General features: G+C 48.5%; 1 protein-coding gene and 1 long non-coding RNA gene across 4 annotated transcripts in view; one reads left to right on the top strand and one right to left on the bottom strand.

The window, feature by feature from the left end:
- Positions 1-18,788, top strand: LOC122219506. 3 transcript variants are annotated; one of them, XR_006202407.1, is made up of 5 exons: positions 1-387; positions 2,107-2,236; positions 3,275-3,397; positions 16,740-16,952; positions 18,471-18,788. It is a non-coding gene; the product is annotated as an uncharacterized LOC122219506 (long non-coding RNA). The 3 variants fall into 3 exon arrangements; XR_006202408.1 differs by having other exon boundaries at positions 16,791-16,952; XR_006202409.1 differs by lacking the exons at positions 16,740-16,952; positions 18,471-18,788 and adding an exon at positions 6,339-7,253 and having other exon boundaries at positions 2-387.
- Positions 7,245-24,371, bottom strand: part of ALDH5A1 (aldehyde dehydrogenase 5 family member A1) — a 23,475-nt gene continuing 6,348 nt past the window's right edge. Inside the window, exons 4-10 of the mRNA XM_042937772.1 lie at positions 23,982-24,098; positions 18,782-18,925; positions 16,747-16,890; positions 14,533-14,691; positions 10,102-10,271; positions 8,474-8,532; positions 7,245-7,495 (exon numbers count right to left, since the gene is read on the bottom strand). Of these exons, the coding sequence (XP_042793706.1) occupies positions 7,290-7,495; positions 8,474-8,532; positions 10,102-10,271; positions 14,533-14,691; positions 16,747-16,890; positions 18,782-18,925; positions 23,982-24,098 (999 nt within the window). The 3' untranslated portion in view covers positions 7,245-7,289. The remainder of the gene's footprint in view (positions 7,496-8,473; positions 8,533-10,101; positions 10,272-14,532; positions 14,692-16,746; positions 16,891-18,781; positions 18,926-23,981; positions 24,099-24,371) is intronic.

The following is a 24,371-nucleotide window of genomic DNA, read 5'->3' on the forward strand; positions in this document are numbered from 1 at the left end:
GCTCTCTGCCGGTCCTCAGGGCGCTGGAGGGCCCGCCCCGCAGGGGGCCCGCTCGTCCTGCGCGAGGCCCCCACCTCTGCCCCGACGTTAACGGCCGAGCGCTCCCTGCCGGAGGAGGCCTGCAGCTGGCGAAGGTGTGCGGACCGAAGCCTTAGCCCCCAACCCGGTTTCTCCCCACCGCGGAACCCGCGTGTTTTCTGTGTACCTCGACTGTGTGCCTCCCGCGTGGTCGCGTTCCCAGCTGTGAACTCTGGAACGGTGGCGTGTCACCTGTCGGTTCCCTAAAGCCTCACAGCCGTGCCTGCCTGTTACATGGGCTGCTTATGAGCGAGCCAGCCACTGGGTTGGGGTAGAAGTCTTGGCATCAAAGCTTCGTTGACTTAAATGGTACGTGAGGTATAGCGGACTCAATAACTGCAAACACGTAGTACAACTTGGTAAGTGTTGGTGTGTGTACAACCGGGAAAACGTCACCACGGTTGAGATGAAATTTTCTCTGACTCTTGGTAACCTCCCCCTCCCCAGGCAAGCCGATCCACTGTCACTACAGATTAGCTGGAGTATCCAAGAGTTTCATATAAATGGGATCGTATAATATACATCCACTTTTGGAGCTTTTTATCCGTCACGTTTCCTCCTTTCCAAGCCATTTAAATGAATCCATTAGCAACTTGGACCAGGAAAATACCTGCTGAAGTAAAGAGCCCTGTAATGGGGATGGGACTACTGTGGTTACCTAAACTAGGTTCAGGGCTCCAAGGTCGCCCTCCGTCCTGCAAGAGCTCTGTATTCATTCACTGAGAGACCCAAACTGCCCTTTGCATCAAATCTTTATAATCTGAACAGTGATGACTTTCCACTATTGCAAATACATTCAAAACAAAAAACCTCTAAGTCTGAGCCCACCTGAAACTTAGCATAAACTTTTACTTTAAAGCTTCCCCAAAGCAGAAGTGTTTTCCTTTTGATCTTGGGGGAAAGTGAAACGTTTCCTGGCATCTAGAGAGAGAGCTGTAGCCCAAAGACTTCCCTGAAAAACCGGTCATTCCAAAGGGTTGCAGGCAGGGCCTGGCAGTGCTCCATTTCTTTCTCTGGTGTCCAGTCACAAGGTGTCCCCAGTTTGTGAAGATTCAGCGAGTTCACTTACATACGCTTTTCTTTGCATGCACGTTACACTTGAATGAAAATTTAACAAGAAACCTGGCCAAGTGACTGTACTTTCAAAGCCAGCTAAGTATAAAGAGATAGTAGGAGGGATTTCCTTGGTGGGGGTGAAACAGCTCCGTATCTTGATCGTGGCAGTGGCTGCACAAACCTACCTACTGATGTGCTTAAGTTGGATCACACATATCTAAACATACATGAAAACTGGGCAAACCGGCAGAAGGACTGACTTAATAGTATGATACTAATTAATATCAGTTTCCTGCTATTGGTTCTGTAAGCAGTAGCCTCTGGGGGAAAATGGGTGCAAGTTACAGAGGAATCTTCTTTTTGCAGCCTCTTGTGAATTTGTAATTATTTCAGAATAAAGCGTGGAAAGGTGTTGAGAGGAAACATTCATGATTAACAGGGAAATGCTAAAAGCTTTTCCGTTAATGTCAGGAACAGGTTAAACAAAAATGGAAAGCCAGCTTGTCTCCAGCTAAACAGAGAGTCTCCCTTTTTGAGATGAGTTTAGTGAATGGACAAATTTCCTGTATTTGAAGCCTACTTAGTATTATCACCTCTGTCCTCCTGAAGGTGATGAGCCCAGAGTTGAAGGCCTGAGTCCTTAGCACAACAGAGAGAAAGCTCAGTCTTCCCTAATCTGACCAAGTACCTGCAAAAACATCCGTGTCCTCGGACACTGGGACAGAGGACTGTCTGTGGCCTAACCTGTGGCGATACCATTCTCGTTAGCTGATAAAAATAGATGAGAAGTAAACTTGCAGACTGCTGATTTCCAAACCCATTTCCATTCATTTATAAATAACATGTGCAAATAGAATATGTTGGTTAGCTTTTCCACACTCTCAGAATAAGTAGGACCTGCTGTTTTTCCAGAGAGGTTTCCCAGACCTCATAAATGAAGACCACACTAATTTGCTGTTTAATTTGTTGCAGGCTAAATTAGAAACAAAGCTGTAGCAGGTGAACATTTACTGAGAGAATGGAAGGAAAGGTAGGAAGATGGAAAATAACGCTTCTAAGTACTGGCCTAGGCCGAGCATGTAAAAACCCCACAAATTAAGAGGTAAGTGGAGAGTTTTCTGCTGGTAATGAAGTAATTTTAAAAATCAAAATGAAGAACAGCTTCAGTGGAAAACTATGCATTGTCTATACACAGTGAAGGGTTATTTCCTGGGTTATCTGGTTCTCACACTCATTGCCCTGGAGGCATTTTCTGACTTTAACGTTGTAGAGAAGAATGGTGCCAAATGCAAATTCTGTCTGTCCTAGGATTTGACTGATCCCCCTCCTACACAGTGTGTTTCCATTTCTCATCCGTTTCAGTGTTGTACATCCATACAAGTTTGGGGAGCTTTTGGCTTCTCCTTTCCACTGGTTATAATACCCTTACCAGGTTCCTCATTAATGAGTTAAATACAAAACTACAATATGTTCATTTTTTTTATTTACTTATTTTGAGAGAGAGCAGAGGAGGGGCAAAGAGAGAGAGAATCCCCAGCAGGCTCCATGCTGTCAGCACAGATCCCAGTGTGGGCCCTAACCCACAAACTGTCAGATCATGACCTGAGCCAAAATCAGGAGTCCAACACTTAACCGACTGAGCCACCCTGGCGCCCCGCCCCCATGTTCATTTTTTTAAAAATCAAAGCAGGTGATGGGGCACCTGAGTGGCTCAGTCAGTTAAGCATCCGACTTCAGCTCAGGTCATGATCTCATGGTTTGTGAGATCAAGCCCTGCGTCGGGTTCTGCACTGACAGCTCAGAGCCTAGAGCCTGCTTTGGGTCCTGTGTCTCCCTCTCTCTCTGTTCCTCCCCTGTTCATGCTCTGTCTCTCTCTCAAAAATAAATAAGCATTAAAAAAATCAAATCAGGTGAAAAGAAATGCATGAGATCAGTGGAATGACAAAGAGAGGTATCCAGTGGCACTGCTCTTTCTTCTAATGAAAAATCTACCTTTGTTCAATGTCACATTCGGCAAGGTCACATGAAATTTCTTAAAATATAAACGAACAGTGGGTGAAAATATACATTGTTAAAATAATTAACAGTGATTATATCTGAAGAGCAGAGTTTCAGGGAATTTCTTCCCCATATCTTTCAGTATCGGAAAAACCCAAACTTGGGAAAAAGTACATAATGGATTAACAGGAAGAGCAGAAGAGTGAGGCTGGCAAATGTGGAAAGCTGGAGAATATGCTGTTACGTGGCCACACTTACAAACCAGGTATGTTTTCCGTTCAGTTTGGCAAACATCTAATGAGGCACACAGGACAGAGGCCGGGATACAAAATTTCACCTGCAGGCTCCTGGCCTGAGGCATTCACAGACTACAGGTCTCCAGGGAGGGAGCTCTATTTACGCATGAAGGAGGGGAAAAATAACTTTCCATCTATGCTTCTGTGTTCTTGGCTGAGCCCCCTGCCCTGAAATCTACAGGAACAAGGGAGAAACACACAGAAGTTGATGAACAGGCATGCCTCATGCAAACATGGGAGACACGGGGGAGAATGAGGAACAGAGAGGTGGCTCAACCCTTTGGCTTACAGAGCACCTTCAACAAAGAACGATCAGTGTGCAGAGAATTGGCAGGACAGAGGGAAGCAGTCGTAGGCTTTCAAGGCCAGTTGGGAGATAAAGGCCAGTTGGGAAAATCTGTTATATAGATTCCTTTGGTGCCCTCTCCAGGCTGACCGGGTCTTGAGTCGTCTCCAGAGACCAACCTCAGTCCTTCCTAGAGGATGGGGCACCTTTGAAAACAGGTCCGGCTTTTAAGAAAATAGGGGGAAGGCAGAGAGCTTTTCTGGCATCTGCTTCTCCAGGGCATCTTCAGCTCACAATAATCTTTATGCCAAAGCAGCAGGCTTGGGATGGTGTAGTCTGCTAAGAGTCTTCATACATATCTGAACTGGTCTAATAATATCCAATGTAAACTGAAAACGAACCGGCAAGGAAAAAAAAACCCACCACCACCAGAGACCCTAACGCAGAAACAGGAAATTCTGTTAATGCAACATTTATTAATTAAACATACACACATACGGCACACACACACACAAATCACCATATAACTATTATTCAAGTAAAATGCTGTCTCACATAGCTGCACATGAATAATTAAAATCCCGGGCTCCAGCCTTCTGAGAAGGCAGTCACATGCCACAATCGAAAGTTAGTAAGTTACCAATAAAATAGATTTCTTTGCATTGTGCTTCTGATCTCTTTTCACGGAGTCTTTCCATGAGAATAAGGGAAAAAAGACACAACACGTGGCCTAAAATCGTGTTTGAAAGCCACTCAAAGGGGTAAATACAACAGATGAAGATAGGCCGTTGCAATGAGAATCCTTGCCTAGCTGGGGAAAGGAAACTGAGGAGTTTTCTCTAGGCCGCCAGCCTTGTGTTATCTGGATAATTTCACCTGAGTCACGCGATAATTGCTGGCAAATTCTTGGTGAGAACTCGTTGGAGCGATGCCCAGAAAAGTGCTTCTTACACAGGTGTTCAATAAATGAGAGAATGCCTGGTAAACGCAGGAAGATCAGTATCTCCCTCAGGCTCAGGATGTCTAGATCAGGGGACGGCCAACGTGTTCTGTAAGGAGTCGGAGTAAATGATGTGGGCTTTGCAGGCCTTACTGGCTTGGGCGCCAGTATTCAGCTCTGCTCACAAAGTGGCCATGGATCCAATGTGAAATGAATGGGCGTGGCTGTGTTTCAATAGAGTTTTATGGATAGAATCGAAAATCTGAATCTGCACATGATTTTGTGTCGTGAAATACTATCCTTTTGATCCCCCCCCCCCCCCCCCCCCGGTCATTTGGAAATACAAACACCATCCTCAGCTCCGGGTTGTACAGAAACAGGTGGCAGGCCACACTTGGCTTGTGAGCTGTAGTTTGCCAACTCCTGGCCACACATGCTCATGTTATTGAAAAACAAACCCTGAAAGACACTTTTCTTTCTTCCCACAACCCGGAACAATTTTACTAAACAGCAACCTATTTCCTTCCCAAATTATTTTAATTACAAAATTAATCAAAGATATCGCAATGAGTCTCTGAACCTGAATTTATGTACCTGGTGAGCCAAATATACAAGAAAACTCAAATCTGCCACACAGCCAAGGGATCCACTGGTTTGCAAAGTGACGCATGTAACTTTGAGCGTATTCTCTCAACACCTCCAAGCATCCGTGTTCCTGACTTCTAACAAATAACATTATAGGAATTTTATTAACAGAAAACAGATGGACGTGCCCAAATCCTAATTAGAATGTTCTATAAAACAAGCCCCAAATTATAAAAACAAAAGGTAGAAATAAGCTGTCAATATGCTGCGTATGTGACTCTTGACAGGGCCCGGGGGAGGCATGTCACCAGGAGGCAGATTTCTGGTCCTTCCTCCTGTGGGTATCGGGATGTGGCTGGAGTGAGGCAGGCTAAGTCAAGGGAGCTCCAGCACCGGCTCTAAGTTCCTCCGTCCCCATGGGCATTCTGGACTGCTAGTGACTTACCCAACGTGGCGAAGGACAAATGCTAAGTCACAGTGTGGAAATGGGGGGAGGGGTAGGAACTACTTTTTCCTTCCACTACCCAGAATACCCACAGAGTGTCAGTGGATTCTGCACACAGACAGTAGGAAGGGAAAGAGCTTCCTCTCTGCCTGTACAGCCAGGAACAGCCTTTATTCCTTTTCCTCAGTGTATCCATATGCATGGGAGACATGTCCAGAAAGGCCTAGAATTTTCTTAATCAGAGCTCCTCTTTCCAAGTGAAAGGAGACACCATCATTTTTGTTACAAATGATGAGCTGTAAAAACTTACTGGAGAAGACATGCCTGAATTTAAAGGCCTCGCGCCTCTTCCATTAGGTGGACTGGCAATTATGGAAATTCATTTTCCTCTTGGGATCACTGTGGGGAGGCTGCTTGCTCTTGGGGGTGAGGACGGGAAGGGCAGGCTGCGGGCGACAGCTGCTCAGTCTTGGGTAGGAGTGCAGGCGGGCCCCTGCCTTCCTCACCTTGCAAAGCCACAGCTGGATTGGGGGGCAGGGAGGGGCTCTGCCGCTACTAAGAATAATGGTCCCTTTACTGGCACCGAATTTTCTTTCTTTCTTTTTTGCAAACATTTCGGTTTCTGTTGGCCTCGCAATCTCCCATTGAACTAAGCAAGCCACATACAGCATCTCTCCTCTGCATGAGGGACGGACTGCTGAATGGCGCATCTACGGGAACTAGGCTCCCCCCCCCACCCCCCAAGGGCTGCCGGGCCACGCCTTTGTGCCTTCCCTTCTCCCAGCTGCCTCTGCTGCTCTCTGCTTTCCGCCTAGGCTGACTTCCTGAAGGAGAATGGAATGAAATGGAAATGGAAATGAAATGGAAAGCAGGATGGAGATGAGAGCATGGTCTTTAAGTAGTAAATTTAGGATGATGAAGCTTTAACTGAAACGGTCCCGGGGTGCCCAGCCGGCTCAGTCAGTGGAGCATGTGACTCTTGACCTTGGGGTCGTGAGTTTGAGCCCCATGCTGGGTGTAGAGATTACTGAAAAATAAGCTTAAGAAAAAAGGTCCAGAAAAAGAGGCGTGTTCCTTCTTTCCTCACAGAAACACAGGAGATTCTGTGCTACTTCGAAGTCTTAAAAATGATCAATTCAGTCTCTGTGGCAACATTTAGGAATACACGGCACGGGTGTGTAGAGCTGAGCCAGGAGATTGACAGGGACGGTGGGCCCACCTCTGCCCGGCCTGTCCTCATGCTCAGGGGTCCTCCGGGCAGCCCTCTCTGGTGTGAGCTCAGAGCCACAGGGGAGATGGTCACGGCCCAGGCAGTGATGAGCCTCTGGGACGGGACACCCAGCTCTTGGTGGAGTCCCAGGGCTTCGCTCTATACACGCAGTGCTGGTTCTTGGGGAGTCTGCGCCCCAGACGCGTGGCATCTGCTGGTCCCTCATTAGGTAAGGGGAGGGGTGGGGCTCACCTGTGCTTAAGATCATGAGTATTGGAGGAGTTTGAAAAATCCCTAATTCCACTAACCTAGAAGTTCACCTAGAATAATGGATGGCATGTCCCCGTATGTGCACGTCAGCTTCCTTTTTTTATTTTTTAAAGCACTGACGAGTCCTACAAGCCCCCGAAGCACACGTATTTGAGCTCTAGGTACTCGTCGATGCCGTACTTGGACCCCTCTCTCCCGAGGCCAGACTGCTTCACCCCGCCGAAAGGACACTCCACAGAGGAGATCAGTCCCTCGTTCACGCCCACCATGCCCACTTCTAGCCGCTCCGCCACTCTCCAGATCTGGGCTGGGTCTTGAGAGTAAAAATAACCTGTCAGGGGAAGAAAGGGCACACGCGGCTTATACAGTCGTTACAGACGTCGCGTCTAAAGCAGAGGGTGCCACAGGCGACCTCTGTCTAGTCCTTTTCAGCGTTTCCTTTCATCACGCCCATCACCACCACCCTTTCCGAACTGAACCCCCGAGGCCCCCGGACCCAGAATCTCTCTCCTCCCATCTCTGCCTAACACGGATGGCCTAGTGCAGGCTGCGGCCTCCTCTCCCCGCGTCCTGTTGGGAAGGGACGAAAGGCGCGCTGGGCGCAGTGTCACCGAGGCACTCGGGCACACGTCCTACTGCAGCCTCGTGACAGGTCTGCACAGACAGCTGGGGGAAGGGCCTCCCCAGTGTGCGTGGCCTTCCTCCGGTTCCACGTTCTTCGCTCACCCCCGGAGGGGAAGCTGCTACTGAGCAACAGTGTATCTATGTCTTTGTATCTTCCTCAGCGCACTCCCCTCAGCTCCCCTCACTGCGGATGCTAAATGCAGATTTGCCAGTGCATTTATGTGCATACGCTGGTGTCCCGGCAGTGGGATACGTCCCGTGGCCACCCTGACCATCTCCGAACTAAAAGGACGGTGGCCACTCAGGCTCCGTCTGCACGCACGGTCATTGCTACTTTCAGGGTCCCTGCGGCTCCCCTGGGTCTGGCTCAGGCCGCCAGGAGTCAGGCGGAGTGGAAGAAAAAGACGTGAACTTCCAGGCATCAAGCCTCTGAGAACGTGGGAATTTTGGGGTGTGCGCTTCTCCACCCACAAGCTGCCCCCCAGCTCTCACCAGGAGCTCCCAAATGTGGGAAGGACCAGACAGGAGGCCGTGACCTTGCACCGACCCGCTCGTGCCCCGAAAAGCAGCAGAACACACGCTACAATGGCATTTCTGACTCAAAACCCAGGGGGATGTTTAAAAGGCAAACGCCAGCATCGGTTCCAGGAGTGGTTCTGATTCCCGCGGAGCCGGGAGCGCCTACCTGCCAGCCCGACGTCAGCTGCGTTAGCGATCGCGACAGCCTCCTCCTCTGTGTCGAACCTGCCAGAGTTAAAAGGGGTTGTCAGCAAAATCTGTAGGGGAGAGGGCAAAGAAAACCGGCTCTCTGGTCTCCTGACTTGTTTCCCGAATAATGGCATGGGGTAAGTCGGGAGATCTGCAGAGACCCCAGGGCCGAGCACAGAAGCAAAGAGCCCCGCTGCTCAACACACGGTTCCTCTCTGGCGAGAACGAGAGGCAAGCAGGCTGGCCATAGGGAACAGCGGCGACTCGGGAACGTCAAACCAAATGCCTTCAAAAAAGGATCACTGCTCTTGCTGCCTACCGAGACTTTGTAACAATCAGCAACCACTTTAGAAGCAAGCTGTCCCCAGGAAGCCGGGGCCAGGGCTCTGAGTGCGTGCGCTCCTCCCTGAGATGAACAGCAGAGAAACCAAAGCCCCTTGCGGCCCCTTCCAGCTGTATCCCTTTCTTTCCAGAACAAGATTTGAGAAGCATTCTTCCGGGGCAAAGGGCTCTGAGCACCCCAGTTCTTAAATTCAGAGATCTGCCAGCAGCAGGAGCCAGCCATCTCTCTGGAGGAGACAGAGAAGGATAACAAACAGAATGATCTACAAGCCAGGAGACAGCAACAGTGGGACAGAAAAAGATGTAAGAAACGGATAAGCATCCACAGCAAAACAAGGGAGAATGAGGAAGTGGGGAGACTCCGTTATGGGGAAGAACAAAGAAGTGGAGATAGCATGGATGACAGTAACTGAAGGAACACGGTGGGTAGGCTGGGTGGCCCAGTGTATGTATCTCAGGAATGGATGGCTCAGCGGGCAGGTGGCAGGGAGGGGATGTCCCAGAAGGTGTCGGGAACGGATGAGGAGGTACGATGAACAGAGTGAAGAGGAGCGGGGTGACGCGGACGTGTCTCTACCACAGACCTCCTAGAGGCCGTTATGGAACGAATGGAGGGGAGAGAAAAACCTGCTGGAGAAACAGTGACCGGCGATTTCCCGGGACCAGACACACACCTTAGATATTCAAGGAAGACATTAGGACCGCAGTGTGAAGACGCTCACGACGTGCCTCACCGGTAGAACTTAACGTCAGAGACCATGAGAAATCTTCATAGTCTCCAAAAAAGAAAAACTAGATCCTTTTCAAAGAAACAAGAACCAGACACCAACTTTCTCAGTAACGACTCCAGAAATAAGGAGACAGAGAAATGATACAGCGTTGAACCTAGAAGTTTATCCAGGTTGATTATTACTGACTTTTGAACGTGAGACAAAACATCACCTAAGAGCGCAGCAAGTGCATTTCCCTAACTCCCTTGAAAGAACTCTTTGAGGATGTGCTCCGAGGAGAAGAAAAATGATTTCAGCAGAAAACACAAAAGTCAGGAGGCAAAGTAAAGAAGCTGCTGAATTCTGTGCTCTGCATAGGCAATGATAAAAACAAATTATTTTAGAACCATGAATGGGAGTTGTTCTTCTGCTGACACTACACAGCCCTGCCTCTGCAGCCCCCCGTCCCAGCCCCAGGGCCTTGAAACGGCACTCGAACCGCGTTCCTTTCTTGGTGTCCTCCTTCCCCAATCCACCCGCTGGGTGGTCTTACTTGATAACTGGTGCCAGAGGCCCAAATGTCTCTTCGTGAGAGCAGAGCATGTCCCTGGTGACATTGCTGAGCAGTGTGGGCTCAAAGAAGTTTTTTCCAAGTTGGTGTCGCTTCCCGCCTGTCACAACGGTGGCGCCTTTGGACACTGCGTCATTCACGTGTTTCTCTACCTGCGTGAAGAGAAGAGGAGGAGCCCGGGACAGCGGGCTTGAAGATACGTTGGAGAGGATACAATCTCTTAGAATGTTAAATCTGCAGAAAGCTGTGCTTTTCTTCATTTCTTTTTCTTAAAAAAACAGGTTGAGAACGAGGTGCCCTGATGCCTTCTAGGTAGAAAGAACCAAATACGTGGAGACGCAGAGGCAGGAGGAGGGCATGTGGCAGGTGCAATGCCGCCTTCCCCTGCTCTTTGTTTTTTGCTGTTCCATTCTACCATTTGTTGAAGGGCCTGGTATGACCTGATGTCCTTCTGGGCCTGGCACCCTGAAGTTGCCCTGACATTTGTTCTTTGCACTCTTTTTTGTTTTTGTTTTTTAACTTTATTTCTTTTGAGAGAAAGAGAGCGAGGGATGGCAGAGAGAGAGAGTGAGAGAGAGTGACTGGCTCCCAAGCAGGGTCTGCGCTGTCAGCACAGAGCCCAACGTAAGGCTCGTGAGGTTATACCTGAGCCAAAACCAAGACTCGGATGCTTAACTGACTGAGCCCCCAGGCGCCTCTGTTCTCACACTCTTGAGTTGGCTCCAGGTTCTTGGGTGCCATGCTGTCCTCTTCACTTTCACTTTGTTCTAATACATTCTTCTCAAGTGGTCATTTTGAAAAAGGTGCACTGAAAATGGTGTGCTTCCTGAGTTTCCTGACACTGCGTGTCTCATGGTTTTGTTTTTGTTTCGTTTTTTTTAGGGGGGTGCAAAAGTAGTTTTTGAAAGCACAGGGACAGGACCCATGGGCAGGAAGAGCTGCCTGCCATGTCTGATGTTTTTACCTTGTGTTGGTTGGTGGTGGAACTGTCATCCAATTTTCCTTCAGAACGCTAAGCACACGTCTCTATTTCTAGTGTTGTTGAAAAGCGCTTCAAAAATTGTTCTTGCTCCTTGGCAGGTAGCTTTTCCCCCGTCTCTGGAAGCTTTTAGGATCTTCTATGTTCCTGACACTCCACTGTTCTAGCAGAATGGATCTGGGCTTTCCACTTTCCTTCCACTTGGCAGTTGGTAAAGTCTTTCCATCTGAAGAATCATTTTCCCCTGGCTCTGAGTTTTCATTTCTCATTTTTTTGATAATGCTACTTCTTCCATGTCTGTTCTAGAGTTCCTATAGCTAAAATGGATATGCCTCTCACCTCAGATTAATTCTGATTTCTTTTCAAATTTGTCATATTTTTCATTTGTCTTTAAAAAAAAAAACAACTTGTATTTATTAAGTAATCTCTACACCCAACATGGGGCTCAAACTCATGACCCCAAGATCAAGTCACACGCTGTACAGACTGAACCAGCCGGGTGCCCCTCATCTCTTTATCTTTTGCTTTAAATTCTCCTTGGTTCTGCCTTCCGTCTTCATCTACTGATGTTTTAAAAAAATTTGACCATCATGTGTTTAATTTCTGAAAATTCTCTTGTTCTCACTGCCTCGATTTTCACAGGACCTGCTTTTGTTTTGTAGATGCGCTATCTTCTCAGAAGCACACGGATGACGCTCTGAGATCCTCAGAAAATTCCTTTCTGTTCCCAGACTCATCTGCTTCCTTGAAGGTCAGGTGTTCCTCTCATTGCTGAGGGTTTGCTCCAAACCCTGGCTGTTCACCTTCCTCGTGAAGGACTGGCTGGGTGACGTGGGTGGCCTTTACAGTTTCCGGTCTCTCCCCTGAACAAGGGGACAACGGCAAGCTCAGGTTTATTCTGACTTGGCAGGCTTCACGTTAGGGACAGCCCCTGTCCCCAGGGGGCAAAGGCACACCGACTGAGGTTGGAGCTGTAGCTCACCCCCTGCCCAGAGCAAATGCCTACACTCTCCTGGTGGTGGCTGCGAGGTGCAATGGTGTAGGGACGGCCCAGAAAACTGTACAAAATATAATTAGTTGGCGCCATGTTTCCCCTGCTCCCATTCCTACCCTACCCACTTCTAGAAAGTTCCATCCTAAAAAATGGCATCCACTTCCCCTACAGGCTTCCCCTGGGAATGATTTGTCTGCTTTGACTTTTGTAGTCGCACCATCCATTCCTCCTTCCAGAAGTTCTCCACAACCTTTGGTCCCTGGAGACCTCCCAGGGGAGGACTCTTATTCTTGGCAGAATATGCCACGGGATTTCAGGAAAGGTGAATACTGGCTGGGGCACACTCCACCCTCCAGAACCACCCTCTTTAATCCCTCGCCCCCTACCATGCTCTCAGAGTCCACTGTCTGCAACAAACCCCATTAGCCGTCATGGCTTACCTTCCATGATTTATAGCTCGAAAACTAATTATATTTAACAAGGTCCACCTCTTTGCCCCCAGAGAGAATATGGTCTGCCCTTTTCTGGTCATATTAGATGTCATGTGCAGTGTCCCCCCGCCACCCAAATTTACCCTGTGACTGTGGGTATACTAAAGCAGGCACAATGGATTTTTGCAGACGAGAGGTTTTCTACTAAACTCTGAAAAACATCCTTCACCTTCCTTGTTCGAAGTCCTGGGACACAGCGCCCTCTAGAGGCCAATGGTTGCACCTTCACTTTGGCAGGAACACCAAAATCTCTAGGACAGTGGTCTCCCAGGCTGGCAAATTAAAAACAGCGGGGGCACTTGAAAAACTCTCAGTGCTGAGGCCCTACTCACACCCCGTCTCCTCGGGAAGGACTCTGGCATCTGCAGTTGTGAAAGGCACAGGGCGGGTTAAGAACCAGCACTCTGTCCCTCGAGCCACAGCTAGTTCAGACCCAAATTGTCTCCACTGGCAATCAAGGCACAGGGTCCAAAGTCACATCAAAAATGCAGGTGGTGCCAACATACACTTTAACGCATGTTCTCTACTAGGGCAATGCCAAGGCAATCACTAGACAGTTATCAGAGCTCTGTCAAACCTCAATGCTCCCCTTGGCTCCCGCTGGGTGAGGCAACAGACGTGGGTCTTTGGGCCACCTCCTTTCTTCCCTGCACATCAATCTCCAGCCTCCATTTTCGGTCCAACTTAAATTATTCCATTAAAATCCTTTCTATTAATAGAGACTTATCTAAAGAGCATACTGGATGTTCGTATCACAAGAAAGTTCCTTGTAAGTAACTCTAAAAAGGATAAGGTTTTCCCCCCTTGTTTATTTAATTCCAGGGTCATTAACATACCACGTTCTAGTAGTTTCTGGTATATAATATAGTGATTCAACAGTTCCAGACATCACCCAGTGTTCATCATGATCGGTGTACTCCTAAATCCCCATCACCTATTTCACCCACCTCTTTCCCCCTCTGGTGACCACCAGTGTGTTCTCTGTGGTTAAAAGTCTGATTTTTCTTGAGTCATTTCTTCTTTGTTTTTTTTTCTTAAATTCCACATATGGTTGAAATCTTACGGTATTTGTCTTTCTCCGACTGACTTATTTCACTTCACGTTATACCCTCTAGATCCATCCATGTTGTTGCAAATGGCAAGATTTCATTCCTTTTTTTTTTTTTATGGCTGAGTAATGTGCCATTGTATATATGTAGTACATCTTCTTTATTTAAAAGGATTATGTTTTAAAACAGGAGATTATGCTTTAAAACACCAAGGGCAGAACTCTCGCCCAGCTAGTGATCTATCTAGACCGTGACTTTCTTTGAACAAACAGATCCTTCCTAAAAGCAGTCTCTCTCTCCTGGCATTTGTAAATACTGGGTGTGGCTTCTGTTCCTCTGCATCTCCCTACCAGATGCTTTTGCCAAGGATTCTTCTGAAGGGCATTTTGTTGTCAATGGAAGCCAGCATTTCAGCTGAAACACCCATGATTTCAAAAATAAAACCAGTCTTCCTTTCCTTTTAGCCGTTCAAAAATTTAAAGAACTTTGTCTTTCAAGATCCTAATTCCTGAGGCAGCCAGGGATAGAATGATCACCACTATCAGAGAAAATTTAGGGAGGGCAGTAGGAGATCTAAAGTAACAGAGCTCGGGGCGCCTGGGTGGCTCAGTCGGTTAAGCGTCTGCCATCAGATCAGGTCATAATCTCATGGTTCGAGTCTGAGCCCCGTGTTGGGCTCTGTGCTGACAACTTGGATCCTGGAGCCTGCTTCGGATTCTGTGTCTCCCTCTCTCTCTGCCTCTCCCCAACATGTGTGTGCGTGTGTTCTCTCTCTCTCTCTCTCTCTCTTTCTCAAAAATAAACATTAAAAATAAAGTGACATCTCACGAGCGCTCAGTGTAATGACAGAGCCAGAAAAGCTTATAAGCCAGATGATATCATTTAAGCAAATGAACTTACCTTTTCTACCGCCTTTTCATCAATTAATGGGCCTTGAGTAGTTCTCTCCTCAAATCCATTACCCACATGCAGGTTCGTTTTAATTGCCTCGGCAAATTTCTTCACAAAGGAATCGTGGATACCCCTTTGCACCAAGAAACGGTTTGAGCAAACGCAAGTCTGGACAGAAAAAAAAACCCAAACCAAATTCACAAGACCATTTGTCAGAAGCTACTGACCCAACCAATAAACGTGTCACTGTTGCTATCAGATACTCAATGTGAAAACACTTCCCCAAGTGGCTCTTGTCCTGTGTCCAACCTGCCATATTCCTCCCCACGGGGTCGGGGCCCTGAAGACGAATGCACAAAGTGCTCATTCTTCTCCAACCTCGTCCATAGCTGCCTCACCTCGAGGTTAGACAAGTAAGCAAGTACAAACATCTGCACAAAAAAGAGAAAGCCACCTGACTCAAGTTTTTTCCAAAGGGTTAAGTAAGCCATTATGAAACAAACAGGAAGAAAAAAGGAGCATAAAAAAACAGTAACTCCACGAGAGACAGTGATGCTGCAGTGACAGAGCAGGAGCAGGAAGGAAGGCAGTCAAAGACTGACTTCTATCTACTAGCTTATTAAACTATTTAAGGGTTTGGCTGAATTTGACATTTTGAAAATGGCCGTTCTTCCATGTCAACCTAAATTATTGAAAAGACCTTTGCTTATTTTTTCCTAATTAGACCTAATATTTTAAAATTATAAAATACAACCACATTATAGGAATTGCAGTTATCACTGATAGATTTTCTTCCTGTATGTTTTTCTTAATCATGTATTTTTCTAGTAGAAACTATCTACTTATATATAGATAGATAATTTTGCATCCTGTGCATTTTTACTGGCTTAAATCAACATCCCTCAAAGTTGTAGCTTTATAACTCTGAAGGTTACACATATTGGCATTTTATGTTTCTAAAAGAAAAGACAGGTATTTCGGAAACAACCAAGCTATTTAAGGTTATATGAAAGGGGAAAAATTAATTACCAAAGGTCAACACAAGGATGAAAACTATTTGATACAGAGTATTATACAAGATTTCACCTTTTTTCCCCCACTATATAACCTTTCAGGGAGTTTTTATTCTGTCTCGAATGCATTTAAAACCACTTATTGGGGCACCTGGGTGGCTCAGTCCATTGAGCGTCTAACTCTTGATTTCAGCTCAGGTCATGATCTCATGGGTCATGGTATTGAGCCCCAAGTCGGGCTCCATGCTGCCAACATGGAGCCTGCTTGGGATTCTCCCTCTTTCTCTCTGCCCCTCCCCTACTCACATGAGCTCTTGCAAAATAAATAAATAAACTTAAAAAAAAATAAAACCACTTATTGATGGTACTCTGAGACAAAGTGCTTAAGGATATTTTGTAAGAAGCCAGGTTTCTGGCAACAGCCTGGAGAGAAACCAGGAGATAGGCCCCTTGGTCCACAGTCCCAGCTCCTTAGCAGTACTGGCTGGCACTACGACCCAGGGACGTAGGACTTCAAGTCAAACAGTCTCTCCAGAGTTTCGTTGCCTCATCTATAAAATGCAGGGTTTGTATCAGGTCACTTTGAAGGTCCACACCAGATGTGTTATTCCGAGATTTCCTTGGAGGTGTGAACTCGGGCCGCCACTCCGATGGCAACCTGGACACCCCGTGGGCACCTGTACCGTGTGCCTGTCAGGCCGCCTCCACCTCAGGGACAGTGAGACCCAGGCAGCAGGGTTTTGAGTTTTTCCAGAACCATCTCAACATTTTCCTACTTTCTTTTCCTTAAGACTGTGGGCCTCAGACCCCAGCTGTTCAGGCTGTTTTGTGTCTGAGGAGATGACTTTACCTGCGCAGCAGAGAAAAGCCCGGTGAGGGAAAACTGAAGATAATAACTAAGGTGAGGGAATAACTGACGAGTAGGAAGAGAACAGTTTGATTAAAAAAAAAAAAAAAATCTGTTCATGAAATTCCTCGTTACACCTTATTTCCATTTGGATCTCTGAGCCCAGAACAGTCACTGGCAAAAAGAGGGCCTTAAGAAATACGTGCCCAAAGAGTAAAGAAAGAATTACGGAAGGAACCTACAAGTTTCCTTCCAGGAGGTGAGTCAGGTGGTAAGATCTTTGTGAAACGCGCGCGCACACACACACACACACACACACACACACACACACGCGCGCACCCTGAAAATCGCCGCAGGACTCACCTGTCCAGAGTTCCTAAATTTGGATGCCATGGCTCCCGCGACAGCCTGGTCCACGTTGGCGCTGTCGAAGACGATGAACGGGGCGTGGCCGCCCAGCTCCATGGAGACCCTCTTCACAGAGCCAGCTGCGTGGTGCAGCAGTATCTGCAACAGAGCACAGACTCCGTGAGCACCAGGCAGGAGCAGCTACCCAGCCACCTGCACCGGTAAGCCTCTGTTTCCCACAACTCCCCAGCAATGGACAAGCCAGGCGCACGGTAGTGTACGTGGGATGACTGTCTGTAGAAGAAAAGGAGGAAATGAGAACACCTATTTCTAGGGGCACCTGGGCGGCTCAGTCGGTTAAGTGTCTGACTCTTGGTTTCGGCGCAGGTCTTGCAGTTCGTGGGATCGAGCCCTGCATCAGGCTCTGCACTGACAGTGCAGAACCCGCTTGGGATTCTCTCTCTTGGGATTCTCTCCCTCTCTCTCTCTCTGCCCTTCTCCCGCTGGTGCTCACACATTCTTTCTCTCTCTCAAAAATAAGACAGAACACATATCTCTATTTGATGAACAGTAGGAAGGTAACAAGAAACAAAGAGTATTTACTTCTAGAAGGGAGGGAGTCAGGAGCAGGAGAGAGCCTTCTGAATGTGAGCGTGTTTACATCGTCTGGCTTCTTGAACCATCTAAGTGTATTACCTATTAAAAAATTATGTGGTGGGGCGCCTGGGTGGCTCAGTAGGTTAAGTGTCCCACCTCGGGTCAGGGCATGATCTCACTGCTCATGAGTTCGAGCCCCACATCGGGCTCTGTGCTGACAGCTCAGAGCCTGGAGCCTGTTTCAGATTCTGTTCTCCCTCTCTCTGCCCCTCCCCCACTCACACTCTGTCTCTCGCTCTCTCTCAAAAATAAATAAATGTTAAAAGAAATAAAAGAATTAAAAAACTTTACGGGACAATTGGCTTAATCATAATAGAGGGAAGATGATAAAATCTCCCAGAATCCCATAGCCCATAGCTTACCACTGATAAAATTTTGAGGTATACTGACTGATTCACAATATGCTCACACACACAAGTTCATATATATGTACTTCCTCTTTTTTTTTTTTTATAAAGAAAACAGAATGGTAGCTTTATACAGTTTTGTAACCTTTATCTTCCCAATTAACCACGTATCTGGAACATCTTAACACTTTCATAGCACTTTATACCATATTCCTTTAGTGTAACACTATAACGTGAAGATTCTCTTATGTTAGTACATGTTTCTAGAACATTTTTTTTTTTAATATTTATTTTTGGGAGAGCGCAAGCAGGGGAGGGGCAGAGAGAGAGGGGGACAGAGGATCTGAAGCAGGCTCTGGGCTGACAGCGAGCCCGATGTGAGGCTCAAACTCACAAACTGTGAGATCATGATCTGAGCTGAAGTCAGACGCTCAACTAAGCCACCCAGGCACCCCTAGAACATTCCTTTATTCCATCGCATGGCTGTTTCATAAATTTATTTAGCCCCCATCTGTTGGAAATTTAGCTTCCTAATTCCTTGCTGTTAAAAATAACACTGCAATTATTCTCTCAGTATAAATTTGTAGAGCGATGCACAACTGTAAAGCTTTTTAAGGAAACGAACGAAAAGGCCTTTCTATTTCTGTAAGGACCTTTCTACTACCTACAATTTTTGTTCAATTCCAAGACCTCCATTCCAACATCAGTTGTATGTTTCTGGAAACTTTATTCCAGATCATGAGAGAAATGCGCATCTCACAACTGAGGAAACACAACGGATAGATTTCAGCCACTTCCCAGGCAACAAATCCTGAGAGCTCCAGCTGTGCCAACCCCTCGGTATGGTCAGAAGCCTGGGTCAGGTTCACAGTAAGGGACACTATCCAAAATGTCTCCAGAGGATGATCAGACATTATGCAACAAACCTTTCAACACTCTGCTGAGAATGTTCCTTAAGAGGTTGATAACGATGAACTAGTATTTTCACAGTCTCCAAGGAAAATATGAGAACGACATCTGTTTTCTCTGACACTTAAGTCACGTACCTTTCCGGTAGCTGTTGAGCCAGTAAAGGAGATTTTGGACACCAGAGGGTCAGTACAAAGTGCTTCTCCTACTTCCTTGGCCTTCGCTCTGGAGCAGGGAATGACGTTGTACACGCCGGGAGGAATTGCAGCCTGGTCCGCGAGCTACAGAAACGGCAGGCGAGGGGGGGGGGGGGGGCAGCACGTGATCAAACCGGAACCGGGAAGAGAGAAACCGCTGTTTAAATCCAAAACGTACTGGGGGAAAATACTAAATTGACCTTGGGGACAGAATAAGAATATATCTGGACCTGAAATGAGATCCTTATTCATGCCAAGGTGATATTAAATGTGTTGTCACACACTGAGCTATTTTACGGCATGAGTTTTCATGCCACTTTCTGTTTTCAAAAATAAAGAGAAAAAACAAAACTGAAAAAAGCCCCTTGGATTTCTTCCCTGAAAAATGGGAGGAGAGTTCAAGAAGTTTGGGGTTCACCTGTAGAAGGCGCGCAGGGGGCAGAGCCGCCCACAGGTGACCTCGCAGGGCAGCGGCGAGGAAAGGGAGGCGACGCCCGGGCCGCACACCAGGGCCGAAGGGAGCCAGCACGCCCACCCGCCAGCGCCCGGGCCCGGACCCCGCGCTCCTTCCACACTGACCCTCCTTGGGTCAGCCGTCGCAGGAATCACCGTCACGTCCGAACCTCCTGAACGGTCAACACCGCAGGAACCTGACTGGGGATTCTGGGAAGACGGTGGGAACGGCAGAGTGCTGCACCCTCTCTGAGTCCCCTCGTAAACCCAGCGAGGGCGACGACACGGCCAAACCGAAGTATCGGGGACGAGATGGGCAGCGGCGTGCGCAGGACGGTCGGCGTGCTTACCGCGCCGCTGCGCTCACCCGTCCGACTGCCCGGCCGTCCGCCGCGAAGACGCGGCAGTCGGGACAACGGCGTGGCCGCCCCCCCCCCCCCCCCCCCCCCGCTGCGCGGGCACCGGGCACCCGCCCCGCAGCCTTGTGGGAGAACCGACAGCCTGGCGGCTTGCTCCGGCCCCACCGGTGGGTGCGGACGGAAGCCGTGCGACGGGCGGGCCTCGGAGGAGCCCAAGCGACCCCCAGGTGCTCGCGGAACGCAGGGCAGGCGCCCCCAGAGCAGCCGCTGTGACCGCCCAGCGCAGCAGCAGGTGCCGGCCAGAGACTCCGCACAGAGGACGGGGGGGGGGGGGGGGGGGGGGGGGGGAGGACCGACGGGTGCGGGGGAAGACCAAAGCGCCCCGGAGGGGGGGGGGGGGGGGGCGGGAGGTGCTGGGCACGGCCCCGGGAGCGTGTGATAAGGGGCAGAAGGCCCAGTTTACAGCGGGAAGGAGTGGTGCGAGTCAGGCCTCCTTTTAAAAGTTTAGGAAAACCAGGGGCGCCTGGGAGGCTCAGTTGGTTAAGTGTCCAACTTCGGCTCAGGTCATGATCTCACGGTCCGTGGGTTCAAGCCCCGAGTTGGGCTCTGTGCTGACAGTGCAGAGTCAGCTTGGGATCCTCTCTTTCCCTCTCTCTCTCTCTCTCTCTGCCCCTCCCACCCCCCCCCCCAAATAAATAAACTTTAAAAAAAGAATAAAAGTTTAGGAAAACTAACTTAATATAAAAATAGAGTGAATGCTCACCAAAATATCCAAATCCCATACAACGCTATTAAAAGAAAAAAAAAAAAAAAAAGCATGAGGCGCAGAAAGCATCCTTTTTGACAAGAGCATTCCAGAAAGACGTGCCCACAAGCAGATTAAAACTGTAATTTACTACTGGTGCACCTGGGTGGCTCAGTCGGTGAAGTGTCTGACTTCAGCTCAGGTCATGATCTCATGGTTGGTGGGTTTGAGCCCCACATCTGGCTGTGTGCTGACAGTTCAGAGTCTGGAGCCTGCTTGGGATTCTGTGTCTCCCTCTCTCTCTGCCCCTCCCCTGCTCACACTGTCTCTGTCTCTCAAAAATCAATAAACATTGAAAAAAAAGTTAAAAAAAACCTGTAATTTACTATGAAATAAAAAGTTTTTTAATTGTAACAAGATACAAAACAGCAACATAAATTTAGAGAAATTTTGGAAATGAGGTAAGGGAACGCAGGAAAGAATTAGACGTACAAGGAAAAACTAATTTCAGAAATGAAAAGCAAACCAGAAGGAACTCAAGAACAACCTAACGGATAATCCCTTTATGGAAAACAGAAGGTGAAGAAGATATTCTTAAAAAAAAAAATTTTCTTTTAGTGTTTATTTTTGCAAGAGAGGGAGAGAGAGGGAGAGAGAATGAGGAGAAGGGCAGAGAGAGGGGGAGAGACAGAATCCAAAGCAGGCTCCCGGCTCTGAACCGTCAGCACAGAGCCCGACATGGGGCTTGAACCCATGAACCGTGAGATTCTGACCTGAGCTGAAGCCGAGTGCTTAACCAACTGAACCACCCAGGTGCCCCAAGAAGAAGACATTCTTAAAGATTAGGGAAACGATGTCTCTCTCTCCCTCTCTGCCCTCCCCTTCTTGTGCTCTCTCTCTCTCAAAATAAATGAGTAAACTTAAAAAAAAAAGTTTACGGAGACGATGAAAAAGGGTACAAGAGAGTGACAAAAAAGACTGACCACGGGGATGACAGGAGTTTCTGGAGAAGTAAACCGACCACGGGTGAAGGACAAACTCTGAAAACCGCCCAGGGAGGAAGCTCTCAGAGACGACAAGAGTTCAGTGCAAACGCCCAGGAGCCGACTCCAGGAGGCCGCCATCGACCAAAAATGTGACAACCTGAGCTTCATTAAGGACAATACTTGCAAGGGATCGAAACTCATCAAATACTTTAAAATCCACGATACTTAAAAAAAGATGACTTGGTGACCTTCGGCAGTTGGTAGGAATGAATAGGTTATTAATTTGAGACACTGGTAAACAGAAAGAAGGAAATCAGGCATGTATATGGTCTTTTTCTATGTGAATTTACCGCTGGGTGACCAAGCAGGAGATAACGAGAGGATGTGTTACAGAAATGCTCTAGTGAATAAATGAAATGGAAAAATTCAGGGGCGCCCAGCTGGCTCAGTCCAGGGGGTGTGTGACTCTTGATCTCCAGGTTGTGAGTTTGAGCCCCATGATGGGTGTGATTACTTAAAAAAAAAAAAAAAAAAAAGAACAAATGAAAGAATTCAAAGATCACCATTTCTGTAACTCGTAACCAGTTAACACACCGGGCGGCACTGACCAGCACCCCACCCCCCGCCCGCTGCCAACCTCACAAGACCAGAGATGACTACGCATCCTAACAGGACACCAGGAGACCCAACCCAAGTCCGACGAGGTGTCTGGATGAAGTTTATAGAGGTTTTTAGAAACGTGGTCCTGAGCCTTTCCAATCGACACAGATGTGTGTTTCTGAATAAGTTTCGTAAGCAGGACGGACCTACTGGCTGTATAGGAACTGGCCCCGAACACCATAATTTGTAGGAACCATGCCATTACCTATACCTTCGCCCGAGGAACCTAATGAGAAGGTTCACGTACACACATCATACAGATTTAAGGATTATTTCAAGGAAAACTATAACAGCTCATCTAGAAAAAAAGCCTCCCGTTCATGTTTCCTGTTGGTCTCTGAGATAAGGTGCCCTTGGCGGGGGGACGCCCTTAAAGAATGGGAGCTTCTGGCCACTGAGTCTGGAGCCACAGCGGGTCCCAGGGGCCTCAAATGGCAAACGCAGTAATGTGGTAACAGCCACTGCCTTTGGGAAGCTCCTCCCTCTGACTGCAGGGCAAGAGACAGCAGCACAGGGACCCCGGGGGAGGTGGTCCCGGCCCAGGAGGGATGGGGGTGACGAGGCCACATCCTGACAGCCATGCTCACGAGTGGCTCTCCCTGCACGGGAGCCCTGCCTCCCACAAGCACGTCCCTGGTGCCTCCTGGATCCAGGCACCGTCCCAGGCTCTGGCGGGTGCCAATCTCTACATCTTCACTTCCGTTCCAGGGTGAGTGAAATGCCGGCTGTGGCAGGAGGACGGCATCTCAGGGAACAAGAATAAAGCAGAGAAGGGGATCAGGAGCGCAACGCTGTGATTCTCCCAACAGGGTGGCCAGCGGAGCCTCCCTGAGAAGGTGGCATTTGAGTAACATCTGAAGAAGCAAGTCCTGGGCGTGCCTGGGGAAGAACCTGCTGGAAGGAGGAAAAGCAGGTGCAGAGAGAGAGCTGAGTCGGGGTGAGCTGGGTGGCGTGGTCTCAGGCACAGCAGGGGCCACAGTAGCTAGAGCAGAGGGGGATGGGGCTCCAGAGTGACAGGTAAGGTCCGGGAGGGGAAGGGGACTAGGGCTAGGGGCTGGCATCTTATAGGGCCTCGGAGGCCACTGCAGAAGTTGGGGCTTCACTCCAAGTGACAGGAGAAGCCACTGGAGGGTTTTAAACAGAAGAATGGAGAGATCTGATGGGATGCTGATTGAACTGGAGAAGGGAGAGGTAATAAGAGGTTCCCTGGATGTGAGAAATGCCCACATTTTAGTCGTATGCCTGCTGACTCAATACAAGTGATGGATAGATAACGATTTTTTAATCTTTTCTTTAACGTTTGTTTATTTTTGAGAAAGAGGGAGACAGGAGGCAGAATCCCAAGCAGGCTCCAAGCTTCCAGGGCACAGCCTGATGTGGGGCCCGAACTCGCAAACAGAGAGATCATGACCTGAGCCAAAATCAGCAGTTGGATGCTTAACCGACTGAGCCACCCAGGAGCCCCACACCTTTTTAAAGTTTATTTATTTATTTTGAGAGACAGCACAAGTGGAGGAGGAACAGAGACAGAGGGGGAGAGGGGGAGAGGGGGAGAGGGGCAGCAGGGGAGAAGGAGAGGGGGAGGGAAAGGGAGAGAGAATCCCAAGCAGGCTCTGCACTGTCAGCCTGGAGCCCGATGCGGAGCTCAAACCCATGAACCATAAGGTCATGACCTGAGCCGAAACCGAGAGTTGGATGCTTAACCAACTGAGCCACCCAGGCGCCCCGGACAGAGAGCATCTTTAGGGCAGCCTAAAACATGTGTACAGATGTCAGAAAGTCCCCCATCGTTGCTTTTACTCAAACGTCAGACTTAAAATAACTGCTAGTCAGTTAAAACCCAACACCATCTAGCATGAGACACAGCTAAAGGGGCAGGTTTTCAATCTGCTGCTTGGACTTGGTCAGCTCCGTAAGACTGCGGGGGAGAGGCTCACCTCGGCCAGGGCCAGGGCGGAGAAGGGCGTGTGCTCGGCGGGTTTCACCACCACGGTGCAGCCGGCGGCCAGGGCGGCCCCCACCTTCCTGGTGATCATGGCGCTGGGGAAATTCCACTGGGGTGAGAAGAGCAGAGAGGAGATGAGAGACGCTGGACCGCCCCGTCGTTCAAAGGCAGGCAGGTCGGGAAGTCAGTCAACAGATGCCATTGCACACACCAAAGCAGTGCTCCCGCTCCCGCTGCACAGGTGAGCTCTCAGAACACCTGACACCCGTCCTCCCGGGCGACTCTGGGGACAAAGGCTCGCCAACACAGGGAACATTTTCAGAATTTAAAACAGTACAAGAGTATCCACACCAGGAGTTGGCAAACTTTTTCTGTAAAGGCC

The sequence above is a fragment of the Panthera leo genome, chromosome B2, assembly GCF_018350215.1.
Source record: "Panthera leo isolate Ple1 chromosome B2, P.leo_Ple1_pat1.1, whole genome shotgun sequence".
NCBI classification, from domain to species: Eukaryota; Metazoa; Chordata; class Mammalia; order Carnivora; family Felidae; genus Panthera; species Panthera leo.